Source organism: Clarias gariepinus, chromosome 1, assembly GCF_024256425.1.
Source record: "Clarias gariepinus isolate MV-2021 ecotype Netherlands chromosome 1, CGAR_prim_01v2, whole genome shotgun sequence".
Taxonomy (NCBI): Eukaryota; Metazoa; Chordata; class Actinopteri; order Siluriformes; family Clariidae; genus Clarias; species Clarias gariepinus.
In genome coordinates this window covers 1,093,446-1,120,382 of record NC_071100.1, presented here as the reverse complement: position 1 = coordinate 1,120,382, position 26,937 = coordinate 1,093,446, and the positions used below count along the sequence as shown (strand labels likewise).

Below are 26,937 nucleotides of genomic sequence, written 5' to 3'. Positions count from 1 at the left end.
CTATTTCTGCCAAAGGAGAATGGTTTCTTTTTTAAATTTCAATATACATGAAAAAAAGACACTTTAAGAACATTCTAAGATTAAACGGCTCTGAAGAAACACACTTCATATAATATCACACACTTCATACTGCAGAAAAGGTTTAACACTGAAGTTTATTGAGCCAAACAATAGATGACAGAGATCAAATAGCAGGAAAGACTGTAACACCACAGACAAATTATCCTACATTCAGATCATTGATCATATGTTGGAGATATTAATAAGTATGTATTTGTCAAAATTTTGATTAAAATATGTCAGACCACAGACACTAATAATAAAGTGTGACACGTGAAATTGTCATAAACTTAGCTAATTTTAATGAATAAAATGAATAATAAAGAATGTACTCCCCATTCTCCCTCACATCACCTGTCACGTGCAATTTATACAGGACCTTTAATACACAGGAAGTGTATCCAAATAGATCCCCGCCCCCCTTTTCTTAAACAGGAGACATCCATTGTTGTAACACCACAGACGTCCATTTGGGGGACACAACTTTGTTCTTAGATATAACAAAGTATGTATTTAAAAAAAATATATAATTTAATTAAATTGTACATGAAGTCTAATTTCACTATTTGTGCCCTGTGGGACTGAAATGCGCATGCGCAGGATTTAGTCTCGCGCGCGCGCTCTCTCTCTCTCTCACCCTCACACTGATGTAAAAACCAACATCACGCTTCAACAACAGGACGGAGCAGAGGCTCACGGACGGACGGACAGATAATCTCCACACGGTGAGTTAATTACAGATATTAGAGCGATATTACAGCACTGTTTAAACGTCTGAGATACATTTATGCAAAATGGACAATATTCGGGGAAATGCAGCTACCCGGCGTTAGCAGTGTGCTAACGGCTAACGAGCTGTCATTCCTGTCAGTCCTGTCATTACTGAGGGACATTGGCACTTTGAAGGCGTCCAAAGTACATAATAATCTTAACAGATGATATTAAGATGTCTGCTGTTGTACTAATAACCACAGAAAAGACATAGAAACAGAACACTGCTTGTATCCGGTCGCTCAGTGATGACGCCACGGATGGCCGATGACGTGCTTTAAGAAGCGCAGGAGGGGGAAGAGAGTCCGCGCGCTCGTCAGGCTCCCGACAGCACGGCTTACGAACATGCTAATCAACTCATCGTCGTGCTAGCGACATGCTAATCATGTTAAGAGCAACATGCTATTAACATTAATATTCTTAACATTATGCTAGCGACATGCTAAGCACTCTAGCATCATGTCAGAGACATTCTAATGATTTTGCTAGCGACATGCTAATCGTGTTAGGACCATGCTAGCGAGGTTGCTAGGGGGCGTGGCTTATGAGAATCATAATAAATGCGAAAGACTGCCAGGTTAAATGTTTATTATAATATGTCCTTAGCTGTAATATTTTAATTCGTGGAACTATAGCCACAATATGTGTATGTAGACGAATTGGGGGTCTGTTTATTGAAACATTTTATTTTTATTTCAGTTTTTAAAAAAAAAGGAATAAACTAAATGACTAAAAAAAAAAAAAAAAGATTCATTCATTTTTCAAAGAATCGAGTCACTAAAATGATTCAGACTTCCCATCACTATTATGTCCGTGGGTTCAAGTTTTGGCACCTCTTGCACCCCAGGGGTACAACCAATACCCTCCTGTGGGTTATGTGCTGACACCACTTGCAAACCTAAGTTACTAAATTCTTGCTCTGCACTAGAATCAGTCAAAGTTGGTCTCAAGGTTAAGTCTTTGACACCTCTTACTGTGTGTCTATGACAAACCGTCCAGGAATAGTTACACGCCCGAATTTTGGATATAAGAAGAAAAAAGAGAATAATAATCATGACGTGTTGTAAGCAGCACTCATTAACAACCCAGAGGGTGCACAGTATTCTAGTGCCTATTAGATACCTTCTGTAGTTTTTTAATTATTCAAAACCTATAATAAACAGCTGCTTGAAGTTAACCAGACACTTTGTGACATTATTTTCTGTATAGGTGAGATAAATACATTAGAATAGTAAATAGACCATTTAATAATCACATATCACAGTTTAAATTACAGTGTGTCAAATCATGATGTATATTGTATCTCGTTAATCTGTTCCCTTGATGTTACAGTGTTTATGTAGCTGTGTGTTAACTCCTCACCTGCTCAGTGCTGCTGGTGGTCGGGTCGTGTCTCACACATGGAGTCCCGCTGGGTTCCTCACGAAGTCCTGCTTTTACTCATCATCATCATCATCATTATCATCATCTTCATCACAGGTGGGTATGATCTCAGTCTCACTGCTCACACTGGGATCAGCTTATTGTCCCTCTTACAGTCTTATAAACCTTTATTAAACATGCTTTAGGATTCAGCATTTCATTTACTTTTCTTCCTAAAATTCTTACACTATTTATTAAATAGAGTAGTGACCTGGGAAACACCACTGCTCGTGTCATATTGAATAAACACCGTATCACAGTGGATTGGGACGGAAAATAATATGTATTAGATTTTATTTTTTAAACCACATTTTAGTCTTGTCTTTTATCATCAACAATATTACATCCTGATTGTGTCACTGTTCACTGACATCCGTGACATCATCGTCCCGTCTTACTCGCAGGAAAAAAGGTTGTTAACTAATATTTTACGTCATTATTTTCATTGACGAAATAAACACTACCCTTTATCATACCTTCACTCCCCTTACACCATATGACATCTCCCTGAATTGTTGATGACCACACACACACACACACACACACACACACACACCCCTCAGACACATTCTTTCCCCTTTTGCTGTCTGTTTAATTAAAGTATCCAGGAGTTTGAGGCCGGGCGTTCAGACTGTGTAACAGTTTCTTCCCCTCAGCAATCAGGCTGCTCAGTGTTCTGACCCAGGACTGATCTCTACACATGCAGACTCACCCGTCTTTATTTAGTCCTGTACTGGAGTTACTCCTTGTCCTGTCTAGTACCAGCTTCAGGTGACTGAGTTTTCAGTTTTTGAAAATGAGCAGACAACTTTGACAAGGGACAGACTGTGATATCTAGACAACACACAGTCTAAAACAGGAGGTCTTGTGGTGCCATGAGGTTCATGTTGATTGTATGTAAAGTTCTAACAGAAACCTTACTGAGACTAGAAACCTACCTAGCATTGTTTTTGAGGGTTTAACTATAATAGACGTTTTTAAACAAGTTAAAGTCAACCTACTAACTCAACTCATACAGATTCATGCCTTTGATTTTATTCCCTTTATCTACTTCTCTTTTACAGGACCTGTATCAGCTGTTCTTACTGTACATGTGGAGTTTAGTCAGGCTGCTGCTCTGCCCTGTGAGCGGGACTGTACTGGTTTGGCCAAATGGACTCTGTTCAGTGGTGGAGATGATGTAGTGGCTGAGTGTGATCAGACATCCTGCAGGTCATTAAAGAAGGGGTTTAACATGTCACATGATCAGTACCTGAAGGGAGATCTCACCCTCACCATCACTGCAGCTCATTACAGTATGAGGGGTTTATACACGTGTCAGTGTGATGAGAGAGACATTAATGATGTGGAGCTCAGGATTAACAGTAAGTGTGTTTATCTGCTCGATAGTTTATAAAGTCTTACTGATTCAGGTTTAATGTGTTATCAAAATTACATCAGCTTAAGATGTTAAATATTTTTCCTCCTCAGCCACAACGACATCACTGCAGATAAACTCTGGTGAAGATCTGCAGCTGGATTTACACGTATCAGAGGGAGTGAAGGTGTTTCATAGGGGGGGCAATTCATCAGATCCACCTGGTGTAGAGATCTGCAGTGTGTATAGAGGATTACTGAACTGTACAGATGATTACAGACTGAGAACATCACTGAGTCCTAAAAGAAGAACAAAAAGAACAACATCACTCACTAACATACTACTGACACTAAGAGGAGTAAAGCAGAGTGATGGAGGGAATTACACTGTCTGGGACATGGAGAACAAGGAATATCTCCATATTTACAGAGTATCAGTGAGAGGTTTGTACTCTGTCTGGTTTGTGTCCGTGTTAAAGACTTGATATATTTATCAGAATAAACAGGAATTTTAAAAACACTGATCAGTTCTATGGTAGTGATGTCACATCCTGTGTGATTACAGTGTCTGTATCTGAGGATTCATTTATAATAAAATCATGAAAGTTTTTTTAAATCCAAACTAATTCACTACTGACAGGAAAATGTGTGTGTGTGTGTGTGTGTGTGTGTGTGTGTGTGTGTGTGTGTGTGTACATCAGATCCAGAGAAGAGTTCTGTATCAGAGTGGGTGATTGTCCTGATTATCCTGGTGGTGCTGCTGGTTGTTGCACTGTCTTGGATTGTTTACAAAATGTCTGTAAGTAACAGTGACGTGTATCACATGACATCACATTTTATTAAGTGGTATTAATAGTTTTAAATAGTTATCTAATCACTAACTATTACACACTCCTAATACTCTGAATATTTATTTAAGAATCAATTTATTTAGTCTCACCCTGAGAAGGAAGCTGAATTAATTTCGATTTTATCCAGCAGTCTTTGAGCTGATGTGATGTGAGTGTGGGTTGTGAAGATGGTGATCAGTATGTAATAATGTTAATACTTTAATGACTGTGTTTATAATCATCTATATTCATTTATCCAGTGTTGCAGCGGTGGAACAGGGGAACATCAGAGCTCAAATGGCATTACAGCAGGACCTGGGTCTCCAGAGACCCACATCATGTTGGGGCAGATTGAGAACCAACCGGAAACTTGATGAAGTATGATGAGGATACGCCTAATCAAAAAAGAGGTCCTCAACCCTCCACCTTCAGGGTCACTACTCTGCTGTTGTCTTCCTAAGAACACTTTTTTTTTTCAAGTGGTGGAAAGTCTCAACTGAACCCTCAACATAAGCTAGATTAAAGATTACCTCATCTGTGACTGAGAGAAGCTCATCTCAAACACTTATCTGCACCACTTTCCACAGAGGAGCATCCTGGGCAGCTGATGGACAGTCATAAGACATGCAGTATTGATCGTCTGTTACTGTAATGTGATGGAAGTTCAGCCTTCATATCTTTCAAGAGAAGAACTAAGGACTCTCCATGTTCTTGCATTTGACATTTACATCTCAGCTAATAAAACTGAACACTTTGAAAATCACTGATAAAAAAAAAAAAAAAAAGATGCCAAAGATACAGTGCAATCAGATCATACTGGAGATCACCTTTGGAGGAGAAGGGACCAAACTGACTAGAACTTTTTTACATCCCAAGAACAAGTGTAGTGCCTGTCTTGTGTTGATCAACTTCTGATTTTGCACAGAAATATGAAATGCAATAATCACTACACACACTTTAACACACCATGGTGCCTTACCTGTTCATTCACACATCAGCATTTAAACATCTCAATGTAGAGTTTTTACATCTAATCAGATCCTGCACTGACCTGAATAACACAATTTAAATCTGTTAAGAATCTGAAGTGTGTAAGCTGCAGCAGGCTCTCACTTTCAAAAATTGGACACTAGAGGGCACTTTGTGATACTGACTTAGTTTTAGTGATCAGTGACGAGCATTACATTATTTACACTGGTCAACTGTTAAAACTTTGTGTAGACTCTCGTGGACTTCTTATACTTTGCTCTTTATGTTATCGGATTATCCTTCGGTCATGCTCCTTGGACACACTCCAAGTTTTCTACTAGTTTAAGAAAAAAAAAAAGGAGTATAATCATTAGGGCTAAAACGATTCCTCGAGTAACTCGAGAGTAACTACTTGGAGCAAGCCACCAGTAAACACCGACGCCAAGAAGCAGTGCTTACGTCACCCACAAAGCGGGAGGAGACGCAAACAGTTAGCTGTGTATTGATTTGAGGAAGGCGTTCTGCTGCAAAATGGAAAGGAGCGATAAAGATATCAGCAAGCGAAGAGAAAAAGAAACCGACCAGAGAAAATGACAAAAATTGTCAGTAAAGGCTTATATGTTACGCCTGAGCTGTAGATTTAGAAATTTTTAGTTCTGAAAGTTAAGTTGCACAACTCTGTGTTTTGTTTTTTATAATTTTTTTATTTTAATGTGAGCCTTAGTTTTTTTTTGATATTTAAAGTCATTTAAAATCCTTTTTTTATTATTTTAGTTTTTGCATCTGAGAAAAGGCTTTAAACTAAGAATGTATGACACTGTAATGCACTTAATTTATCTCAGGCAACTTTAAGCTACTGTATTCCTTGTATTGTGAATAATGACAATGTTTATTTTTGATAAAATGCTGTAAACATTTAAAAAATAAAAGGAGATTTTTCTGAAAAGAAAACCAATTAATCTTTGTTTCTCATATATTTTACATTGCTGTTTAATTAAGCAAAAGTACATTTTATCTGATTAATTGATAATTTTTTTGGTAGAATACTCGATTACTAAAATATTCGATAGCTACAACCCTAATAATAATATAAAATATGAATGTTAGTATTATTAGTATATTGTTAGTTTAGATATTATATTATGTTATATTATTACTTATTAATATTTTGTTTTAAATCTTTTTTCTGCCTCCTGCCCATGTGTTTCCTACTTCCCCAGGGTGAGAGCCTGCAGGTCCTGCTCTTTTTCTGATATGGTTCTTCACAGAGGCCTTCTGGGTATTTTACATTAAACGTACTTCAAACTGGACATTGGCTTACTTAGAGTACTAAAATCCTAAAATATAACTGAAATTCAAAACAATTTTCAAAAAGTGTAGATTAATATACATGTGTGTGTGTGTTGCATATATGTGTATATCAATCACTATATATCCACATGCAATGTGTGATAAGAAATGATGTGAATCTTTTATAATTTCATGGTTTTCCTGCAATAGTCATCATCTACGTTGATTGAAAGAGATATATACAGTATATACCGACTATCAGCAATGTTGTGGATTGTTCTCTGACGATCATCGGTTTGGACATTTTTTGGGAGTTAAGCTTGTTGAAGGTCTGATCTCTCGTCATCTTCCAGTGATGTGATGTTCTTTCGCTCTTGAAGCGCACGACTCAAAAATCACTCAAAACACCCCGAACGACTTGTTGCATCATCACCTTGAACTTGTTGAATCATGTCAAACGTCTCTGTGGCAGATTTGCCCAGTTTAATTTTTACGTTTGCTTTTTGTTCTGAAAATAGCACCAGTTGCACTGCTCCTGATTTACACAGAACCATGTCTTTGGGCCCAGTGAAGGTCGGTCCTCCCTGTGTGTGTGTGTGTGTGTGTGCAGTCTTGTGCTGCTGTATGTTGGCGTGTTACAAAACTAGTCTCAACACATTTAGATATCACCTGGTATAACAGCAGAGGGATAGAATGATCTAATACTACCAGCATTTTTATAATTCAACACACTACGCCTCAAATACTGTCGATTCAGTTTGATGCTGTTTATGCTCTAGCTTTTTAGTGTGATCTTATACCATGTAACAAGTTTTTCCTCTCTAATTATCCTTTAAGTGGAGCTACATTATCTAGAGTATGACTGAATATTGACTCTAACACTGAGTCGTGTAATCAGATGGTGCAGCAGTCAAACTGCTAAAGTCAAACCTGTAGTTTAGTTCTAGTGTGAGTAAAGGGTCAGAAATTAGAATTAAAAAAAGTTCAGTGATTCATTTAAAATTACAAACACTGGATTCCACTCCGAGATCAGACAACGTTCCTAAAAAAAAGTATTATATTTTCACCATGTTAATAAAAATATACAACTGTTTATTGTCTATATTTATTAATATATAATATTTATCATCATAATGTTCCCAAAGTTTGTTCTTGACTTACATAATTAAATTCACAGATTAAAGTTGAAACCAATAATCCATGAACAAGCGATCTCATATATAGACAATAAAACATGACATCATCAGGAGCTACTAATGCACATGGCATGAAGCCCACACTGATGAAGGTTGTGACCTTTTTTTAAAAAAAATTATACATCTGAAAAGTCTTGAAGCTGAAGGATCTTCCAGCGGCGTCTCTGCCTTTTGTGATTGCACCAGTCTGTACAATTTAACTACAGATCTCCTCCTGGCTGGTGATCGTAGGTGTGGAGCTTCACAAATGCTCCCATGTGACACTGCGTGTTGCTCTTTAATCACACACCTGCACACATATAGTGGTAGGTCAGTGGGATAAGACTCTGGGTCAGCTCAAGTCCTTCAGAAGGTCAGCAGGTCAAGGCCCAGATCCACTGATCCCCTGCTTTGTCTCCACTAGAGGGTGCTGTATCGTCCTGTCCAGCTGAGATACGTGAGGAATTTCTTTATGAATCTCAGTTCCCACCTGAGAGCTTGTGTACACACTTTTGTAAATGAGGCCCCTGGACATTTCAGTGTGTCTTCGTGTGAGTTGTTCATTCCTGTTGAAGTTTCTTTCCATCACCATTTGTTTCTTTTAGTTTCAGTCTTGTCTCTCTTTCTGCTTCACTGCTGCTCACCTGCGGAAATAGACACACACACACACACACAATCATTACACACTAATTATAATTATTAAACCTTATTTACTCAGTAAACTCATCACATCCTCTCCAGGCCTGGTGAGAACAACTCAGTTTAAAGTATTTATTTATAAAGAAACTGTAGAGGATTTCATTCTTTGTGTGGGTTCACGTTTAAAAGGATCAGAGGATCATATGTAAAACTGAGCCATTAATACTCTGATGTTTAAACCTCTCTCTCTCTCTCTCTCTCAGTGAATGTGTGAGATTATTTCTGAATAGAATATCAAACTGTCCTGACAGTGAAAGTCTAAGTGTCTCCGTTACTCATGGGTCTCCTATGGTGAGGTTGAGGGTTTTCTCTCTTGTACAGAAAAATCACAAACAGTGGAACAACCAATAGCAGCATTAGCAGCCCTGTCATGCGAGACTGGATCCAGCAGCCTCACGGTCAGTGATGATGAACCAGTGCCTGCTGAAGATGACCAACACCAACCCCCTTCTCTACCCGAGCCCAGTGAAAAGGACGGCAATCAAACTGAACAGTTAATCAGTGGCAGCATTAGCTCATGACTGTATGTATTTTACCTTTATTACCTTCTACAGAGGTGTAACAGTGGAGCAAATGAACAACAGAACTCAGATGGCACCATAAAGATCCCTGAGCCAACAGAGAACCAACAGATGTTGAGGCAGGGTGAGAACCAACACCAATAAACTAATTGAATCTGGATCTGAATTTTTTATTTTTACACCTTACCGCTGCACCTCCTGTCATATATGGTTCCCATTTATTTTTTACTGAGCACCACATAATGGACATACCTTATTTGGAAGAAAAAGGTGCACAAGCAAGCAATAAAATAATATAAGCAATATGAAAATATATGTTGTATATAAAAAAATAGAAATATTAATAGTTTTTCAAATACAACATGTTAGTTAATTAAGCCTTTATTGGATAATTAGTTAGTTAGTTGTATACTTTTATATTGTTTATTTTATGATAAAATTAGTTTCGTCCAATTTTTCATCATAAACAATATTTATTTGCATATTCATGCATACTCAGTGGCAGGTCTTTCGCCTGTGGAAGGCCCGGCTAATGCTAACCCAGCTAACGTCTCACTCGGTTCTATTTTTATGCAAATCCCAGGAGCGTAGCAAACAAAACTGGTACAGCATATTGTATGGTGCCTGAGGCTTTTGCACAGTTATGTGTATGTAATCATTTAAAATTCAGGTTTAATAAAAATTATTGGGGAGATTAAAACTGGGCTGATCTATACTGGGCTGATCTATACAAAATAATATATGGCTGAATCAACAAATTGAGGATTTTATTTTAGATTTCTATAAAGCCTTTGATATTAAAACACTCCTTTATTTTTAAGTAGTTGCAAATGTACTGTACTCGTTTGGTGAGAATTTTTGTAAAGTTATTCAGCTAATCTACACAAACACTAATCACTCGGTTGCCCCACCGACAGGTACTTCACTAAGATTTGATAATAAAAGAGGAGGTAAACAAGTCTGCCCAATCTCACCTTCATTATTTATTTTGGCTGCTGAGATGTTGGCCCTCCTTATCAAAAAATGTTAAAACTCAAAAATTTAATGTGTTTGGTCAAGAAATTGTGATTAGTCAGTTGGCTAATGATACAACATTATTTAAAAAGAAATTGATCAGATCCCTACAGCAACTGAGAGTTAATTATTTTTCAAAATGTTCAGGTTTAAAACTTAATATTGTAAAATGTGAAATTATTACCATACAGGAACTGGAAGTCTGGAAATTGATTAAATTAAGATTATGTTTGGAATACTGCTGGATGACAAGACGAATTAATATAATGTTGATTCTTGGTAATTTTTTCATTTATAAATGCAAATGTATAAAAACTAAGCCTTATTTCAGTCTTTTGAATCTTTTAAAAAGATTTTATTTGTAATTATTTTCCATCTGTTGGGCTTATGCATATGAAAGGTAAACAAGCCAAGAAATTTGCTGTAATAATAAGAGATCTTGGTTTATTAGAAGATAAATAAAGATGCATTTGTTTTTCGCTGTTTCTTTCTTGTTTGACTAGTGTGTGCTCTGTTTTGATACATGTTTATTTAAACTTATTGATGCTACTATAAATGTATATTTTGTTTCAGTTTTGTTGTAGAGAACTGCTTGTATCTGGTCGCTCAATGATGACGTCATCCTTGGGAAGGAAGAGGGAACATGGGTGGCATCTAAAATGGAGCAGGTAGGCTCGGACTGGATCGGTAATGCTGGTTATCTTTTCAACTGTTCAGTGCTGTTGGTGTCGTGTCTCAGATATGGAGTCCTGCAGGGTGCCTCACCAGGTCCTGCTTTTCTTAATCATCACATTTATCACAGGTGAGTGTAATTTTAGTCTCACTGCTCCACTGGGCTCAGCTAGTCCTCTTATGGTATAACAAACCTCTGTTGAACATGTTTAAGGATTAATTTTATTTACATTTCAGAATTTAATTTGAGGGCTGCTTTTGCTGGTCATGCACATTTACCTCACTCACCCAACAGAAAATTAAAATTTGTTTTAAGTCCTGCCTTCCTGCCCTAGGATTGGTTCCTACGATTAGCCAATCGTAAATAAGAATAAATTCTATAATCTACCACAACGCAGAAGGGAGGATAAAAAAATATATATATATTTTTCTTTATCTATTCATTAATTCTAAATAATTCCAGTAATTTCGAAACACATATTTTTAATGTGTTTAAAAAAAGGCATGCACTGTCAACCAGTCTCACCTGATTTACATTAGATGTACATTTAGGCATTTGGGAGACGCTCTTATCCTTTGAAGTCCTTTAAAGTTTCCAGCATTGGGTAGATTTTTAGCTTTATAGGCGAGCAGTAATATTTTGAATTTGATTCAGGCAGCTACAGGAAGTAGCAGGGAGAAGAGAAGTGGGCTGGTGTGGGAGAACTTTGTGGAAGCTTGAAAACGAGACATGCAGCTGCATTCTGGATCAGCTGCAGAGGATGAATGGTGGACAGAGGCAGACCTGCCAGGAGTGAGATGCAGTAGTCCAGTCTTGAAATAACAGGGGACTGAACAATTCTTCTGATATTGTAAAAAAAGAAGTTGACGAGTGAGTAAGGTTAGCGATGTGTGGCGAAAAGGACAGAAGATTGTCCACTGTTACCCCAATATTGCGGGCGGTGGCTGAAGGAGTGATCAGATTGTTATCCAGGGAGGTCACAAGGTCTTGACCTGGGGATAAATCACCAGAGATGAACAGCAGTTCGGTTTTACTTAAATTGAGCTTCAGTTGATGAGATTATACAGACATACAGATTATATATTGAGAAAATTCACAATTGGAGATATAAATACTTCAAATTCAAATTTTATTTGTCACATACACAAACATACACAGTACGAAATGTACTGAAATGTATTATACGACTGCTATTGACCCTAAAAGAGAATTAAAGTTTACAAATAAGAAATAAATATAAATAAAAGAATACGATAAAATATTAAATTAAAAAATTAAATTAAACTAGGAAAAAAATAGAACTAAAAATAAAAATAGAAATGTGCTAGAAAAAAATGGAACTAAAAATAAAAATAGAAATATGATATGCATAAAAATAGAAATATACTGTACATAGAAATATGATGTGCATAAAAATAGAAATATACTGTACAAATTGAAATATACTGTACTGGTGTGCAAATATGCATAGAAGAAAGTGTCTTTGTGCAGAGGTTATTAAAGTGTCTTTGTGCAATGGTCCAGGATGTAAACGTAAACATGTAGTGTAGATATGAAGGAAGGTGAGCGTGTAATTGTCCATAGTGTTCATGGATGTAAAAGGATTGATAGATTTGATCAATTATGGAAAGATTGTGTTAGTTCGTGGTTGTGGTTGAGAGACCTTATCGCCTGCGGGAAGAAGCTCCTCCTTAGTCTCTCTGTGTTGGCCTTCAAGGAGCGGAATCGCTTCCCAGACCGCAACAGAGTAAACAGTCCGTTATTGGGGTGGCTGAGGTCCTTCACGATCTTCCTGGCCTTGGTCAAGCACCGCTTGCTGTAGATCGAGTGCAGGTCAGGGAGCTCGATGCGGATGATGCGCTCAGCTGATCGCACCACCCTCTGTAGAGCTCGTCTGTCCTGCATGGTGCTGTTCCCGAACCAGGTCGTGATATTTCCCGTCAGGATGCTCTCTATGGTGCAGGAGTAGAAATTCCTGAGCACCTTGGAGGGCAGTCTAAAGTCTCTCAAGCGTCTGAGGTGGTAGAGACGCTGCCGGGCCTTTTTTACCACGGTGTTGATGTGACAGGACCATGCCAGGTCCTGCGTGATGTAAACACCGAGGTATCTGAAGCTGTCCACCCTCTCCACTGGGCTCCTGTTGATGACGGGGGTCTGGTAGTTCCTCACCTGCTTTGTACTGAAGTCCACTATCAGCTCCTTTGTCTTACTGACATTCAGGAGGAGACTGTTTCTCTGGCACCAGTTCTCCAGATTTCCAACCTCCTTCAGGTAGGCCGTCTCATCGTTGTTCGTGATCAGGCCCACCACAACAGTGTCGTCAGCAAACTTGATGATGGTGGTGGAGCTGGTAGTGGCCACGCAGTCGTGGGTGTACAGAGAGTACAACAGGGGGCTCAGAACACAACCCTGGGGGGCTCCAGTGCTGAGAGTGAGGGAGGCTGAGACATGTCCGCCCATCCTTACTGCCTGTGGTCTGCCAGTCAGAAAATTGGAGATCCACTGACACATCGATGAGCTGAGTCCCAGGTGCTCCAGCTTGGTGGTAAGTGTGGAGGGAATTATGGTATTAAATGCAGAACTGTAGTCGATGAAGAGCATTTTCACATAATTCCCCCTCCGAGAGTCCAGGTGAGTGAGAGATGTATGGAGGAAATGAGGGATTGCATCGTCCGTGGAACGGTTTGGACGATAAGCGAACTGTAGTGGGTCGAGTGTGTCTGGTAGTGAAGAGATGATGAAGTCTCTGACCAGGCGTTCAAAGCACTTCATCACTACTGAGGTGAGGGCTACAGGGCGATAGTCATTGAGGGAAGCAGGATGAGGTTTCTTTGGGACAGGAACAATGATGGATTCTTTGAAGCATGTGGGGATCACCGACTGAGATAAAGAGATGTTGAATATCTCAGTGAACACAGGTGCTAGCTGGTCTGCGCAGGCTCTGAGAATGCGGCCTGAGATGCCGTCTGGTCCTGCTGCTTTCCTGGTGTTCACTCTCTTGAAGGCTCTCCTCACGTCATGCTCGGTGATGATGAACGCGCTTCCGGTGCTGGCAGTGACTTCCTGTCTGCAGCCGTTAGCGCCGCTAGCATTAGCATCGCTAGCGTCTTTAGCTGCAGCCTCGAAGCGAGCATAGAAAGTGTTAAACTCGTCTGCCAGAGACACGTCTGCGTTTATCATACCGGATGTTGGTGCTTTATAATCCGTTATTGTTCTTAGTCCCTGCCACAGGCTCCTAGAGTCACTCTGTTGGAGTTGTGACTCTAGTTTCCTCCCGTAGCGCTGCTTCGCCTCTTTCACCGCCTTCCGGACGCTGTATGACGCAGCCTTGTACGGTTCCATGTCCCCCGACGCGAGTCCCGTGTTGTAGGCAGCGGTGCGAGATTTCAGAGCGTCGCGGATGGTTTTATCCACCCACGGCTTCTGGTTGGGAAACGTTTTAATAGTCTTTTTTTATACGGTATCGTCCGCTAGTTTCCCGATGAATCCCACAACCGCTTCCGTAAACACGCTGACGTCATCGTCGGAGCTGTTTTTGAACATGTCCCAGTCTGCGTCATCGAGTGCGTCCTGTAACGCGGCCACCGATTGGTCCGTCCAGCGCGCGACCTCCCTCTTAACCGGAACTTCCTGTTTCAGCCTTTGTTTGTATTTTGGCATGAGAAAGATGGCGGCGTGGTCGGATTTACCAAACGGTGGACAAGATTGTGCCTTGTAGCCGTCCTTGACTGTAGTGTAACAGTGGTCCAGTGTCCTTTCGCCCCTGGTGGGGCAGGTGATGTGCTGATAAAAGTTCGGCGCTGCGCGTTTGAGGTTGGCACTATTAAAGTCCCCCGCCACAATAAGCGCAGCGTCCCGGTGTTGTGTTTGTTGTTGTGTGAGTGCCTCATGCAGCTCGCATAAGGCAGTGTCCGTGTCCGCTTGTGGTGGAATATAAACGGCGCTGATTATGACCGATGTAAACTCCCGAGGAAGGTAAAAAGGACGACACATGATGGACAGTAGCTCCAGATTTGGTGTGCAGGAGCGTGTGAGAGGAACAACACTCGCGCTGTTGCACCAGCTGCTGTTCACCATTAAACACACGCCGCCTCCTCTTGACTTCCCCGAGTCCCGCGTCCTGTCCATGCGGTGAACCGAGAAGAACTCGGCCGGCTGGATGGCGTGGTCCGGCACCGCTGGGTTCAGCCATGTCTCGGTAAAGCAGAGGAGATTGCAGTCCCGAATGTCTCTCTGGAACTTTATCCTGGCCCTGAGGTCATCGAGCTTGTTTTCCAGTGACTGGACGTTGGCGAGCAGGATGCTAGGCAGAGGTGTGCGGTGTGCACGGGCTCTCAGCCTGTTCCTGACGCCGGCTCGTTTCCCTCGGGGCCGCCGCTTCGTGTCGCGTCCTTTGTTGTCCCTCAGGATCTCACTCGGCCAGCTCGGATCCGGAGTTAAAAACGTCGAATTGTGAGTACATTGTATACCAATAGAAACAAGAGTGTCTCTATCATAACTAATGTACCCCATGGTGGTAATTTTGCCGGTTTTAAAACGCTGTAAACTAACTTAAAGAACAAAAACAAAGAAAAGGTGGTCGGAGCAGTCGCGACGGCAGCCGACCTCACCGGCGCCATCTTGAACTCCCTATTGGTGGTGAATTGTTGTTATTCTATGGGATCTCATATAGGGTAACCGTTTGTTTGGTGTATTTGAAACGTCCTGGTTTCACACGTCTCGAAATATCAGACCCCTGTTTCACGATGGCGGCTCTCCTGTTTACACAGACCTTAACAGGGCCATCTTAACTTTGAACAGCCAAAGACAAGTTAGTTGACTGCAGGGTGACCACTCTTAGCTATGCCCTTTTCAAAAGCACCAGTTTTTTGTTCACCAGGCAGAAAACATCAACTGATCCCTCAGTTCCAGCTACATAGCAAAAATCACTAAGCAAAATCTCTGCTGTCTGCTAAGGCTGAGAAAAGCCCATGTCATATCCCCCATTTTTATTTTACAGGACCTGTATCAGCTGTTCCTACTGTACATGTGGAGTTTAATCAGTCTGCTGCTCTGCCCTGTGAGTGGAACTGTACTGGTTTGGCCAAATGGACTCTGTTCAGTGACCGATATGATGTAGTGGTTGAGTGTGATCAGACATCCTGCAGGTCATTGAAAAAGGGATATAAAATGTCCCATGATCAGTACCTGAAGGGAGATCTCACCCTCACCATCCCTGCGGCTGATCAGACTATGACGGGTTTATACACGTGTCAGTGTGATGAGAGAGAGATTAATGATGTGGATCTCAAGGTTAACAGTAAGTTTCTTTACCTGCTCTATAGTTTATAAGCTCTTACTGATTCAGGTTCAATCACATGTACATCCAGTTAAGATGTTGAGTATTTTTCCTCCTTAGCCGTGACATCATCCGTTGAGATAAACTCTGGTGAAGATCTGCAGCTGGATTTACATGCATCAGACCAAGTGAGGGTGTTCTATAAGTCTAAAGATTCATCAGGTCCACGAGCTGTAGAGATCTGTACTGTGTTTAGAGGCTCACTACTTTGTAAAGCTGAATACAAACCGAGAACATCACTCACTAACACACTTCTGACACTGAGAGGAGTAAAGTCGATTGATGGAGGGAATTACACCGTCTGGGACATGGAGAACAAGGAATATCTTCATATTTACACAGTATCAGTGAGAGGTTTGTACTCTGTCTGGTTTGTGTCCATGTTGAAGACTTAATATTTATTAAAATAAACTGAATTTTGAGAAACACTGATCACAGTTTTATGGTAGTGATGTCACATCCTGTGTGATTACAGTGTCTGTATCTGAGGATTATTTTATAATAAAATCATGAAAGTGTTTTAAATCCCAACTAATTCACTACTGACAGGAAACCGTATGTGTGTGTGTGTGTGTGTACATCAGATCCGCACAGACCACAGGAGGGTTCTGTACCAGTGTGGGTGATTGTCCTGGTGGTGCTGCTGGTTATTGTTGCACTGACTGTGCTAATATTTTACAAGAGGAAACGACTCCAGTCCTTAATAAATAATTATGTAAGTATCAGTGACGTGTATCACGTGACATCAAAGCAATAATCGGAGTCAATGGGAGTTAAAAAGTCAAAACCAGGATAAACGCCAAAATCACCATCGCAAAAATAATCTCTCTCCAACACAACCAACACCTTGCATACACGCCTCCTCTTTTCCGCATCTCTGTCCAGTTTTTGAATGGTCCGCTTATTGATGACGTCGCTCGTAGGGAGGAAGCGACCGTGTGTAAGGTGAGGTAGCTGCCAGTGAAGTGGCAGTCAGAAAACCTGAAGTGGAGTCTAAACCAGCGCATGACCTGGACACAATATACACACATGCGTGCGACAAAGCACAGCAACACAGACAAATACAAAACACATACAGCGACCAACATGCGGGTTGTAACACTAAGCATTACATTTCCTAATACTCCTGAATTAATTTAGATTTTATCCAGCAGTCTTTGAGTTGATGTGATGTGAGTGTGGGTTGTGAAGATGGTGATCAGTATGAATAATGTTAATACTTTAATGACTGTATTTATAATCATCATCTATATTTATTTATCCAGTGTTGCAGCGGTGGAGCATCGGAACATCAGAACTCAAATGACTCCACAGCAGGGACTGACTTACGAGAGGCCCACATCATGTTGGGTCAGATTGAGGACCAACCGAAAGCATAAGCATATTTCTACCGCTTGGGAAGTCCGACCACACAGCATCTTCCTCATGCCAAAATAGAAACAAAGGTTAAAACAGGAAGTTGCAACTCAGAGGGAGGACGCGTTCGATGATGCAGATCGAGACATATTCCGTCCGGGTTCTGATGAAGGAGCAGGGGTAGGAACTGAGGGGTAGGAGCCTGAACTGAGCTGATGCGGCCCGAAGGGGAGGGTGAGTCAAAAATCTTTTTGCCACTAACACTTCTTGCTCTGATCACAATAAAGAAAAGCTTGCTATCTTTTTTTCATGATTCTTGTGATTAATGAAGAAAATTCTGATCTTAGAAACGTATGTTAAGTATGATCATGAAGTATATCAGCTAAATGCCAACAATAGAACTGCAGCTCCATGACAAACACATTCTGATTCTGGTCCTTCAGTCATTAAAGCATGTGCGTTTGACAATTTGGTGAAACGGAGTGGCAGATTCCTGAACTCTGTGGGCACTTCAGGACATGCAGCTCAGGAAAACTTCACACAGACATGTGTCCATGATGAATGTAAATTTTTGCTAACTTATGGCAGCCCAGTAAATCTGTTGGCGAGCTTTGATAGACTAAACCAGTATTGATCCTGAAGATTTCACTCTTGTGAACCATGATCCGTTGCCCCTGTTGTATGTGTATGAATGGAATCTCTGCACTGTGAGTTCAGTAAATGCTACGATGATGGAAAAAACACGTGCATGCCCCATACAGTGCCATACTGTAGATTATATGGCAGTAAATACATCAAACTTGTAACTCACTCATCATCTCAAGAGACTGTAACCTCTTCAGTACATGTCTTTTTTTCAACAATGGGGCTTCTTGCTGATAGGTTGACTTCACATAGTCGTCTTCTAATAGTAACAGTACTCACAGGTAACTTTAGGTGTTCTTTGTCCATGCTGGAACTGATCATTGGCTGAGTCTTTACCAATTTTGTTATTTTTCCATTCATTCGAATTGTAGTTTTCCATTTTCTTCCACCTCATTCTGGTTTTGGTCTCCCATTTTAAAGCATTTGATATCTTTTTAGCAGAGCAGCCTATCATTTTCTGCACTTCTTTGTATGTTTTTTTCCATCTCTAATCAACCTTTGAATCAAAGTACGCTGTTAAACGACTCATTTTACTCAGATTTTCAGAGGGGTGATTCCATCTCAAATCAACCAGTGGGTTCCACCACATGATCATAGATTTTGCTGATTTTTTTCACCAATTTTTTTGTCCCAGCTCCCACTCGTTAAAAAATGGCAGCCATCTTGATTTTTGGCCTGGGCGCGCTTCGAGATGTGCCACGCCCCTTTTTAAAATCCTCTTTTCCTTGATAACTCACTTGCTATGTGTCATATTGAGATAAAACTGGGTATATGTATGTTGTATATTTTTTATGTAGATTCAGATTCTGCAATCAGAATTTGGCTATCTCTTGTGGTTATGGAGGGGTGATTCCATCTTAAATCAACCAGTGGAAGAGAAATTTTCCACCATCACTTCTCAGATTTTGCTGATTTTTTTCACCAATTGTTGGTATTGACATGAAAAAAAAACATTCAAACTCTCATTAAAAAATGGCAGCCATCTTGATTTTTGGCCTTGACGCGCTTCAAGTGTGCTTTAGTTTTCTAAATTGGATTCTTCTCCACTGGTAAGGTAAATTTTTAACTTTTGTACTGTTTTTGAAAACACAATTAGTTCATACTGTATACTGTACCTAGTTTCTGCTGTTTGGTAGTGTTGATTGCAGTGTGATTGAAGTAGGTCTAAAGCAATTTGTTCTCAGGTAATTAATCAAGAGTAGTTTCAGGCTTCCTTAAAGTGTGAATTGTGGGCAGGGCTTAGCTACATATATTGAAGGTTAATAAGAATATCCTGCAACAAAGGTAGTGCACAGAGAATTGACTCACTCTTTTTTACCAAGAAGTTACAAGTTTTTTATAGACAGTTACCTCAGTCTAGCATGTGTCTTCAACCTATCTCTGTCAGTTCTCACAGACCAAGATGCTTTTACTCACACAGCAGAGGCAGATCTCCCAGAAACCTCATCTACCCTCCAGTACTGTCTCATTGTCCTGCACTGGTGGTAGGTGGGCTCTGGAACTGCCAATCTGCTGTAAAGAAAGCAGACTTTATCTCTGCCCTAGCTACTCATTACTCTTTTGACTTTCTGGCACTAACTGAGACCTGGATATCTCCTCAGAACTCAGCTACACTGGCTGCCCTATCCTCTGCCTATGTATTCTCTCACACTCCACGAGAAACTGGCAGAGGTGGTGGTACGGGTCTCCTGTTGTCCAAGAGATGGTCCTTCTCGCCCATCACCCTGTCTCATCTCAGTTTTTCATCATTTGAATTTCATGCAGTTAAGGTAACCTCTTTAATTAACCTCCACATCTTAGTTATTTACCGTCCTCCTGGCTCTCTAGGAAACTTTCTAGATGAAATGGACATACTTCTTAGTCTTTTTCCTTCTGCTAACACTCCTCTCACTGTTCTAGGAGATTTCAACCTTCCATCTGATAAACTCCAATCCTCTTTCCTTCTCCCTCTCCTTAACTTCTTCTCCTTAACTCTAAACAGCTGCCCTCTTACACACAAGGCAGGGAATTCTCTCGACCTTGTTTTCTGCCGCCCTTCCCCAGTCACAGATATCACTACTATTCCTCTTCATAAATCTGATCATTACCTGGTATCCTTTACCATAACCCTTCCCATTCTATGTAAACCTAACCATCAAAATGTCTCTTTTACCCGCAAAAACCTTCACTCTGTCTCCCCTTCCTTTGTGTTTTCATGCACCCTGCGACTGAAACTTTCCTCTCCTCTCTCTCCTCATCCATAGATCTCCTTAGCCCGCTGTCATCTAAACCAAGGAAAACATTTACATTTACATTTAGGCATTTGGCAGACGCTCTTATCCATTATACATCTGAGCAGTTGAGGGTTAAGGGCCTTGCTCAAGGGCCCAACAGTGGCAACTTGGTGGTTGTGGGGTTTGAACCTGGGATCTTCCGAACCATAGTCCAATGCCCAGCCCTAATCTTGATGGTACATTTAAAAATGCCGATTTGGACCCAGATGACAGTGTTCAGTTCAAGCAGTGGAATCATAAAAACCATGGCAAAATATCTATCTAATGTGGCTGAGTTACTTGTGTTTAATAACTTGTATAGAGCACTAATCATCTGTTTGGCATCTGGTTTACAGCTATAAACAGAATCTAAAAGGGATGGAGAAGGAGACAAAGGGAAAGAGTCAGAATTACAAGAAATTAAATTCCTTATCTGTAGATATCTATAAAAATGTGTCCTGGGAATGTTAAACCTTACATTAGCAGCCCAGTAATAATAAAGAAAGTTTGGAAGTGCCATTCCTTTTGATTCACGGGGCCTCTGTAGGATACTTTTATTGAAAAAAGATTTTGTTAAAAAGATTGGAAGACACTAAAATAGGTAAAGGAATTTTGGAAACAGATTCATTTTGATTGTGTTTATTCTTCCGCCCAAAGAGCGAGGTAACCCTAACCCTAACCCAAGTCCCATCTTTCAAAGTCTAATTTAGTTTTGAAAAGTAGAACCTGATAATTCGCCTTGTACAGATCTGCATGGTTGTGTGTTACCCAAACTCCTAAATATTTGATTTTTCTGGAACTTATCTTAAAGGGGGTTGAATCAGGAAACTGTACTATATTGTTTATAATTGGCATCTTTTCACATTTTTGTAGATTAACCTTGTAGCCAGATATTTCAGCCAAGTCTTTCAGTAAATCCACAGGTTTTGGTAGGCTTTGAGAAGGATCGGATATGAAAAGCAGCATGTCGTCAGCATACAGGGAAACTTTGTGTTCCAGACACTGAATTCAACTAATTTCATTATCGATAATTATTGATTTTATCGATAAGTTGTTGCAGCCCTAAATAAAAATAGCAGCCCCCCTTGCCTTTGAGCGGGAGTTGGAGTGTTATACTTGTCCGATCCACCCCTCTCTTAATTTAGATTGGTCACATGTGCGTAAATGGGTCTCTTGAAAATCAATAGCAGCTTTGAGGTGTTGCAAATGAATTAGGACTTTTTTCCTTCTTTACAGGATGGTTAAGGGATTTAACATTCCATCTAACAAAATTGATTAAACATCCATTAGTCTGTCTAAAAGAAACACCTAAACAACTTTTTGTCATAAAAAGTTAATAGTAATAGTGAAGCTGCAGATTTACAAAAAATAGAATAGAGCCAGGAAAAAGAAAGCAAGAAAGAGAAAAAAGAGAGAGAAAGAGATTTTTAAAAAAGTACTGCTGACTGGCCTGAACCCTAACCCAATCACCCATTAAAACCAGGTGATTAACCCAACCCACACCAACAAATCCACACACTGTGCTTATCTGGATCCTACTGAGCCAAAATCAGGCTCTCACTGAACCATCTTATACGCTTGTAACAATAAAATATATAAACAGGTCTAAACATTAGTCAACATCATCCTTATTATAGTTATGAAGTGTTAATTATAAATAACTTTGTACTGAAACTAAAACGGAAACTTCAACATAATAACACTAACTTGGTGGTAATAAACCACTATAGTTTACCCCGGTCAGTATTGTGTTTACCGTCCATGTGCCAACGATACGAAAAATAAACGACCTTCAGGAGTTAAGGACTGGCTTCTGCGGAAGTAATAACACTATGCTTAACATAGTGCATGGCTTTATCCAGATCAGTGAACATCTTGTCCTCGCCCTCATAGGTGAAACAGAGTCGCGCAGGATACAGGTTGTCGCAACGCAGCTCGTGATTTCGGCATTGAGGGTCTATAACTCACCCTTAATAGAGTTCAGTTCTTCGGTCAGTGCACTTCTCAATTCTTTTTTAGTTAGTTATAATGTCACTCTTGAGGGATATAAGAATTTGGGATTTGAGGTCTTCGACGTCCATTTTTTCCAATTTTGAGGTAGATGAAGTAGCAGCGCGGCTTGAGTTCGGCTCACTAGGGGGACTGAGGGCCGAGGGTGTGCTGGGTGATCCGCTAAATTTGTATTTTCTCAAGCTTGCAGCCGTAGCCGACGCAAAAAAAACCTACTAAACTTGTCACCAAGTTATGACTACGTATTACCGACCAGTTAATGAAATAAACTAGAAATTAAAAAAAGGATTTTAACATATTAAATGTTATTGTTCAGCGAGAGCCCGACAAAACACATCCAACTCCATAATAGGCTCTATAGCGCCCCTCTTTGACACCTGTTTTTCACAGAGTAATTTATCTCTCTAATCGAACTCCACACTGCTATTATTTTGAAAACGCCCCATTTAAATTAATTATTAAATTACACAGAATCAGGTGCATCCAATCAAGACTGTTGGGTCTGTTGGTTTTCTATTACTCCGCTACACGTACAAGTAAAATATTTACCATAAAGTAATATAATTTCTCCCAAAAACAATTAATATTCTTGTTACTGATGTTGGACTGATATTATTTTGTATTATTTATTGTATTATTTTGTTATACTGCATATAACTTCAAAATATTGCCATGAACTTACTGAGAGCCCATAAACACTTACAAAATAATTGTGTACAAGTTCAGGTAAAGCTTTATGATATGGGAAAGAATTAAAACTTCAGTTAAAATAGTAATATATTTTTCTTGTGTAGGATCCCAAGCACATGCTGGCTGTAATTGAGTTCATGGAGGGCAAGACAAGGTCTTACCAAGATGGGGGCCGCCACACCAAACAGACTTTATCCATAGTACCTTCATCTACGTAAAGAAGGTATTTATGACATAGAAAGTACTTCTCATCAGTGATTATTATGATATTGAGAAAAAAAATAGTTGAAAAAGAAACAAATCAGAAACAGATATTTTTTTTTTGTTATATGAACTAAAAGGTTATGTAAGGGCCATATTTCATTCTTGTGATTTGTTGTTATGTTTATCTTATTTCAGTTTATTAGTTAAGCATTAAGCATTAAGTATCATACATATAATTTGTATTGTGACATCATTTCATAGGTTGTTCTGTGACATCATCCCACAGTTATGCAGTTCCATGTCTATCACGCACGTTAGTTGTAGTTGTTGTTAAGACACGGAAGGAGACAGAAAGGTTTGGAGCACACAAGCTTTTGACCGTGATAACGTGAGACAGTAAGCTAAAAGGAATACAGTAAAATAAGTTGTTGTAACTGTAATCTATCGAAGCTACAGAACACAGCAAGCGACTTGTCGTGACTACAGTGGATTTATGCAAGAAACTGTAACAACCGTTGTTTTTGATGTTGAAAATAAACAAGAGACAAAGAAATCAACGAAACGTCTAATGTCGTCAGTGACACTGTGTAACTAAAGACACGCGTCAGAACTTGTGAATAACATGCACCTACATTAAAGTCAAAAGCTTGGCTCCGCCGCAGAAATGAAGATAAGTGACTTAAGATTGTGAAGAGCGCGCGTGCGACTTCAAAAACGCGCATCAACCGAAAGCGAGAAGAGGACTTGCCTGCCTTAAACTTCACCATGTCACACGGCGAGGACAACGCCGCTATCGCCGAATCTGAGCAGGTGATGGTGCTCGACGAACTGAAGAGCGCCAGAGAAGGCAAGTGGAGTCAGTTGACTGTATTATACAATGAACTAGAGGCGCTTATGGACAATGCTTGTAATTTGCATGACGTTAAAGCCAAGCGCCGCCAATACAAAGCGCTGCTAAATGACTTTATTGAAAGTAATGTAACAGTGCGATCGTGCGCAAAGGATGAAGAGCGTGAAACCGATCAGCACCACTGGTTTCACCCTAGATTAACGCGCTGCTCAGAATTCATGGTAAGAGTGGAGTCGTGGATCGCGGACACTAGTAATCGCTTTAAGTTGTCTCAAACAGTTGACGATGGAGTTTCGCCAAACGACAGTGTGTCAATGGCGGAGCGTAAGACGCCCGCCCCCCAAAGGCACGGAAGCGTAACGTCAGCGGCATCCAAGAGGTCCTTAACGTCAGCAGCATCCGAAACTCGACTAAAAAAGGCAGAAGCCAACAGAGCAGCCTTGCTGGCTAAAGCAGCAACTTTGAGAGATCGGCAGGCGCTGGAGCTGGAGGAAGCACAATTAAAGATTGAGGAAGAGCAATTGAAAGCACGACTAAAGGCTGAGGAAGAGCAATTGAAAGCACAACTAAAGGCTAAAGAAGCACAATTAAAGGCACAAAAGGAAAGGCTGGAAATGGAAACGGCGCTTGCAATGGCCGATGCTGAACTAAATTCTTACCAGAACCGCAAAAAACAACATCCTGCCAGACGGAGCGTGGTCGTCGAAACGAGTGGTGCACGCCCCCCGGAACCAGAGCAAAACGACCACTGCAACCACAGTTCGGCAACGGAATACCTCGAGCTGCCATCACGCCTCCGAGCAACCCACTTAAGCATGCCAGTGAGTGCCCAACCCATAATGTCAAGCACCCTAATGGAACGGCCCACCCAAGGTAACGAACACTCACTTTACAACACTGACATAGTGGAGCCTCAGGGTAGGATGCCACCTCAGGCAGATCTTACAGAAATGTTTGCAAAGAGTCAGAGGCAACATTCCTTACCTCCGCGCAACGTTCCTCCATTCTATGGTGACCCTCTTAAGTTCACGTCCTTCGTAAGAGCCTTTAAACATGCCATCGAAACTAACACTGATAGCAATCATGATAGGCTGTTCTTTCTCGAGCAGTATACTGAAGGACAGCCTAAGGACCTAGTGAGAAGCTGCCTGCTCATGCCAGAACATCGTGGCTACGCAGAGGCTATGAAACTGTTACATGACAATTTCGGAAATAGACAAATAATCGCTACAACGCTGATGCAAAAGGCACTCAACTGGCCGGAAATAAAGTCAGAGGACGGAAAGTCGCTAAAAACTTTCTCCCTGTTCCTAGTAGAATGTTACAATACCATGTCAAGCATCGATTACATGGATGAGCTAGACAATGCTACCAACTTGAGAGGTGTTGCCTCAAAACTGCCCTACAAATTGCGTGAAAAATGGAGAAGCCACGTATACGAGTACGAAGAGCGCAATGAAGAAACAGCTAAGTTCGTGCAGCTGATGAAATTCGTAGAACGGGAAGCAAAGGCAATGTCTAACCCACTTTTTGGAGACCTGAACGTTTCGACTAGTGGTACAACGACTAGTGGTAAAAAGCACAGCAACAAATCCCCTTCAGGATTCAAGCAAAAAATGGAAGAAAAGAGAGGTAGCAGCTTTGCGACCGGCGTAAAACAGGTTGGTAAAAATCATAGAGACTCAATCACAGTAAAGAGTAGTGGTGCGTTAGTTATTAGTGCCTTCACTAAACCTTGTGCATCCTGTGAGCAAGATCATACCCTAGACGAATGCCACAAGTTTAACAATGAGACATATAAGGTCAAATTGGACTTTCTAAAAAAGAATGGATTCTGCTTTGGCTGTTTAGTAAAAGGACATTTAAGCAAAGACTGCACGAAGAAAATTACATGTCAGTTGTGCTCAAAGAAACATCCTCGCATGCTACACATTGCAGCAAAAGACACAGCTCAAGCGATCGCAAAGGCTGACGAAACCGAACCAGTTCAAACATTGCCTGTTGCAGCGAGTCACGAAACGAGTGCGTGTATCGGGGCTGGAGATGACTGTATTCTCTCCATAGTACCTGTTAAAATAAAGTCCAAGAAAGGCAACAAGACAGTAAAAGTATACGCCTTTATGGACCCAGGTAGCTCTGCTACCTTTTGTACAGAGTCACTAGCAAGGCGATTAAACGTACAAGGTAAAAAAATTGACATCATGTTAAGCACCATGAACGCGAGGAAACAAGTAGAAAGTTACGTGCTTACTGACCTAGAGGTTAGCAGTCTGGAAGAAAACACCTTTGTTGAACTCCCCAAAGTGTTCACACAAAAGAGTATCCCAGTCTCAGTGGAAAATATTCCACTCAGCGTCCTGAGACCATTCATGTGTGGAGTTGCTTCTCATCCAAGAAAATGGGCTCACTCACAACTTTGCCCAAAAACAAAGTCATGTATAAAAAATGGTACCAAAACACCCTCCAACAGCAAGTTCCTCCAACAATCCAACAACAGTTGAAATTTTGGGTCCATGGCCTGGAAACTTCCCAGATCTTAATCCCATTGAGAACTTGTGGTCAATCCTCAAGAGGCGAGTAGACAAACAAAAACCCACTAATGGGTTGCTATCAGTCAGGATTTGGCCCAGAAGTTGATTGAGAGCCCAGTCGAATTGCAGAGGTCCTGAATAAGAAGGGTCAACACTGCAAATACTGACTTTTTGCATAAGTGTCATGTAATTGTCGAGAAAAACCTTTTGAGAAACGTATGAAGTGCTTGTAATTATATTTCAGTACATCACAGAAACAACTGAAACAAAGATCCAAAAGC

At 40.5% G+C, this 26,937-nt stretch overlaps 3 protein-coding genes across 3 annotated transcripts in view; 1 reads left to right on the top strand and 2 right to left on the bottom strand.

Moving 5' to 3' along the window:
- Positions 1–26,937, bottom strand: part of LOC128523741 (zinc finger protein 239-like) — a 366,823-nt gene that overhangs the window by 158,447 nt on the left and 181,439 nt on the right. The gene's annotated exons all lie outside the window — the stretch shown is intronic.
- On the top strand, positions 677–17,518 carry LOC128523849 (uncharacterized). The gene is made up of 6 exons (XM_053496002.1): positions 677–785; positions 10,681–10,909; positions 15,780–16,079; positions 16,179–16,472; positions 16,703–16,833; positions 17,384–17,518. The coding sequence occupies exons 2-6, from the start codon at positions 10,798–10,800 to the stop codon at positions 17,495–17,497; spliced, it is 951 nt and encodes a 316-aa protein (XP_053351977.1). The 5' UTR covers positions 677–785; positions 10,681–10,797; the 3' UTR covers positions 17,498–17,518.
- The window catches only part of LOC128523810 (uncharacterized), a 51,570-nt gene continuing 32,937 nt past the window's right edge, over positions 8,305–26,937 (bottom strand). The window contains exon 5 of the mRNA XM_053495961.1: positions 8,305–8,517. Coding sequence (XP_053351936.1) covers positions 8,434–8,517 — 84 coding nt within the window. The 3' untranslated portion in view covers positions 8,305–8,433. The remainder of the gene's footprint in view (positions 8,518–26,937) is intronic.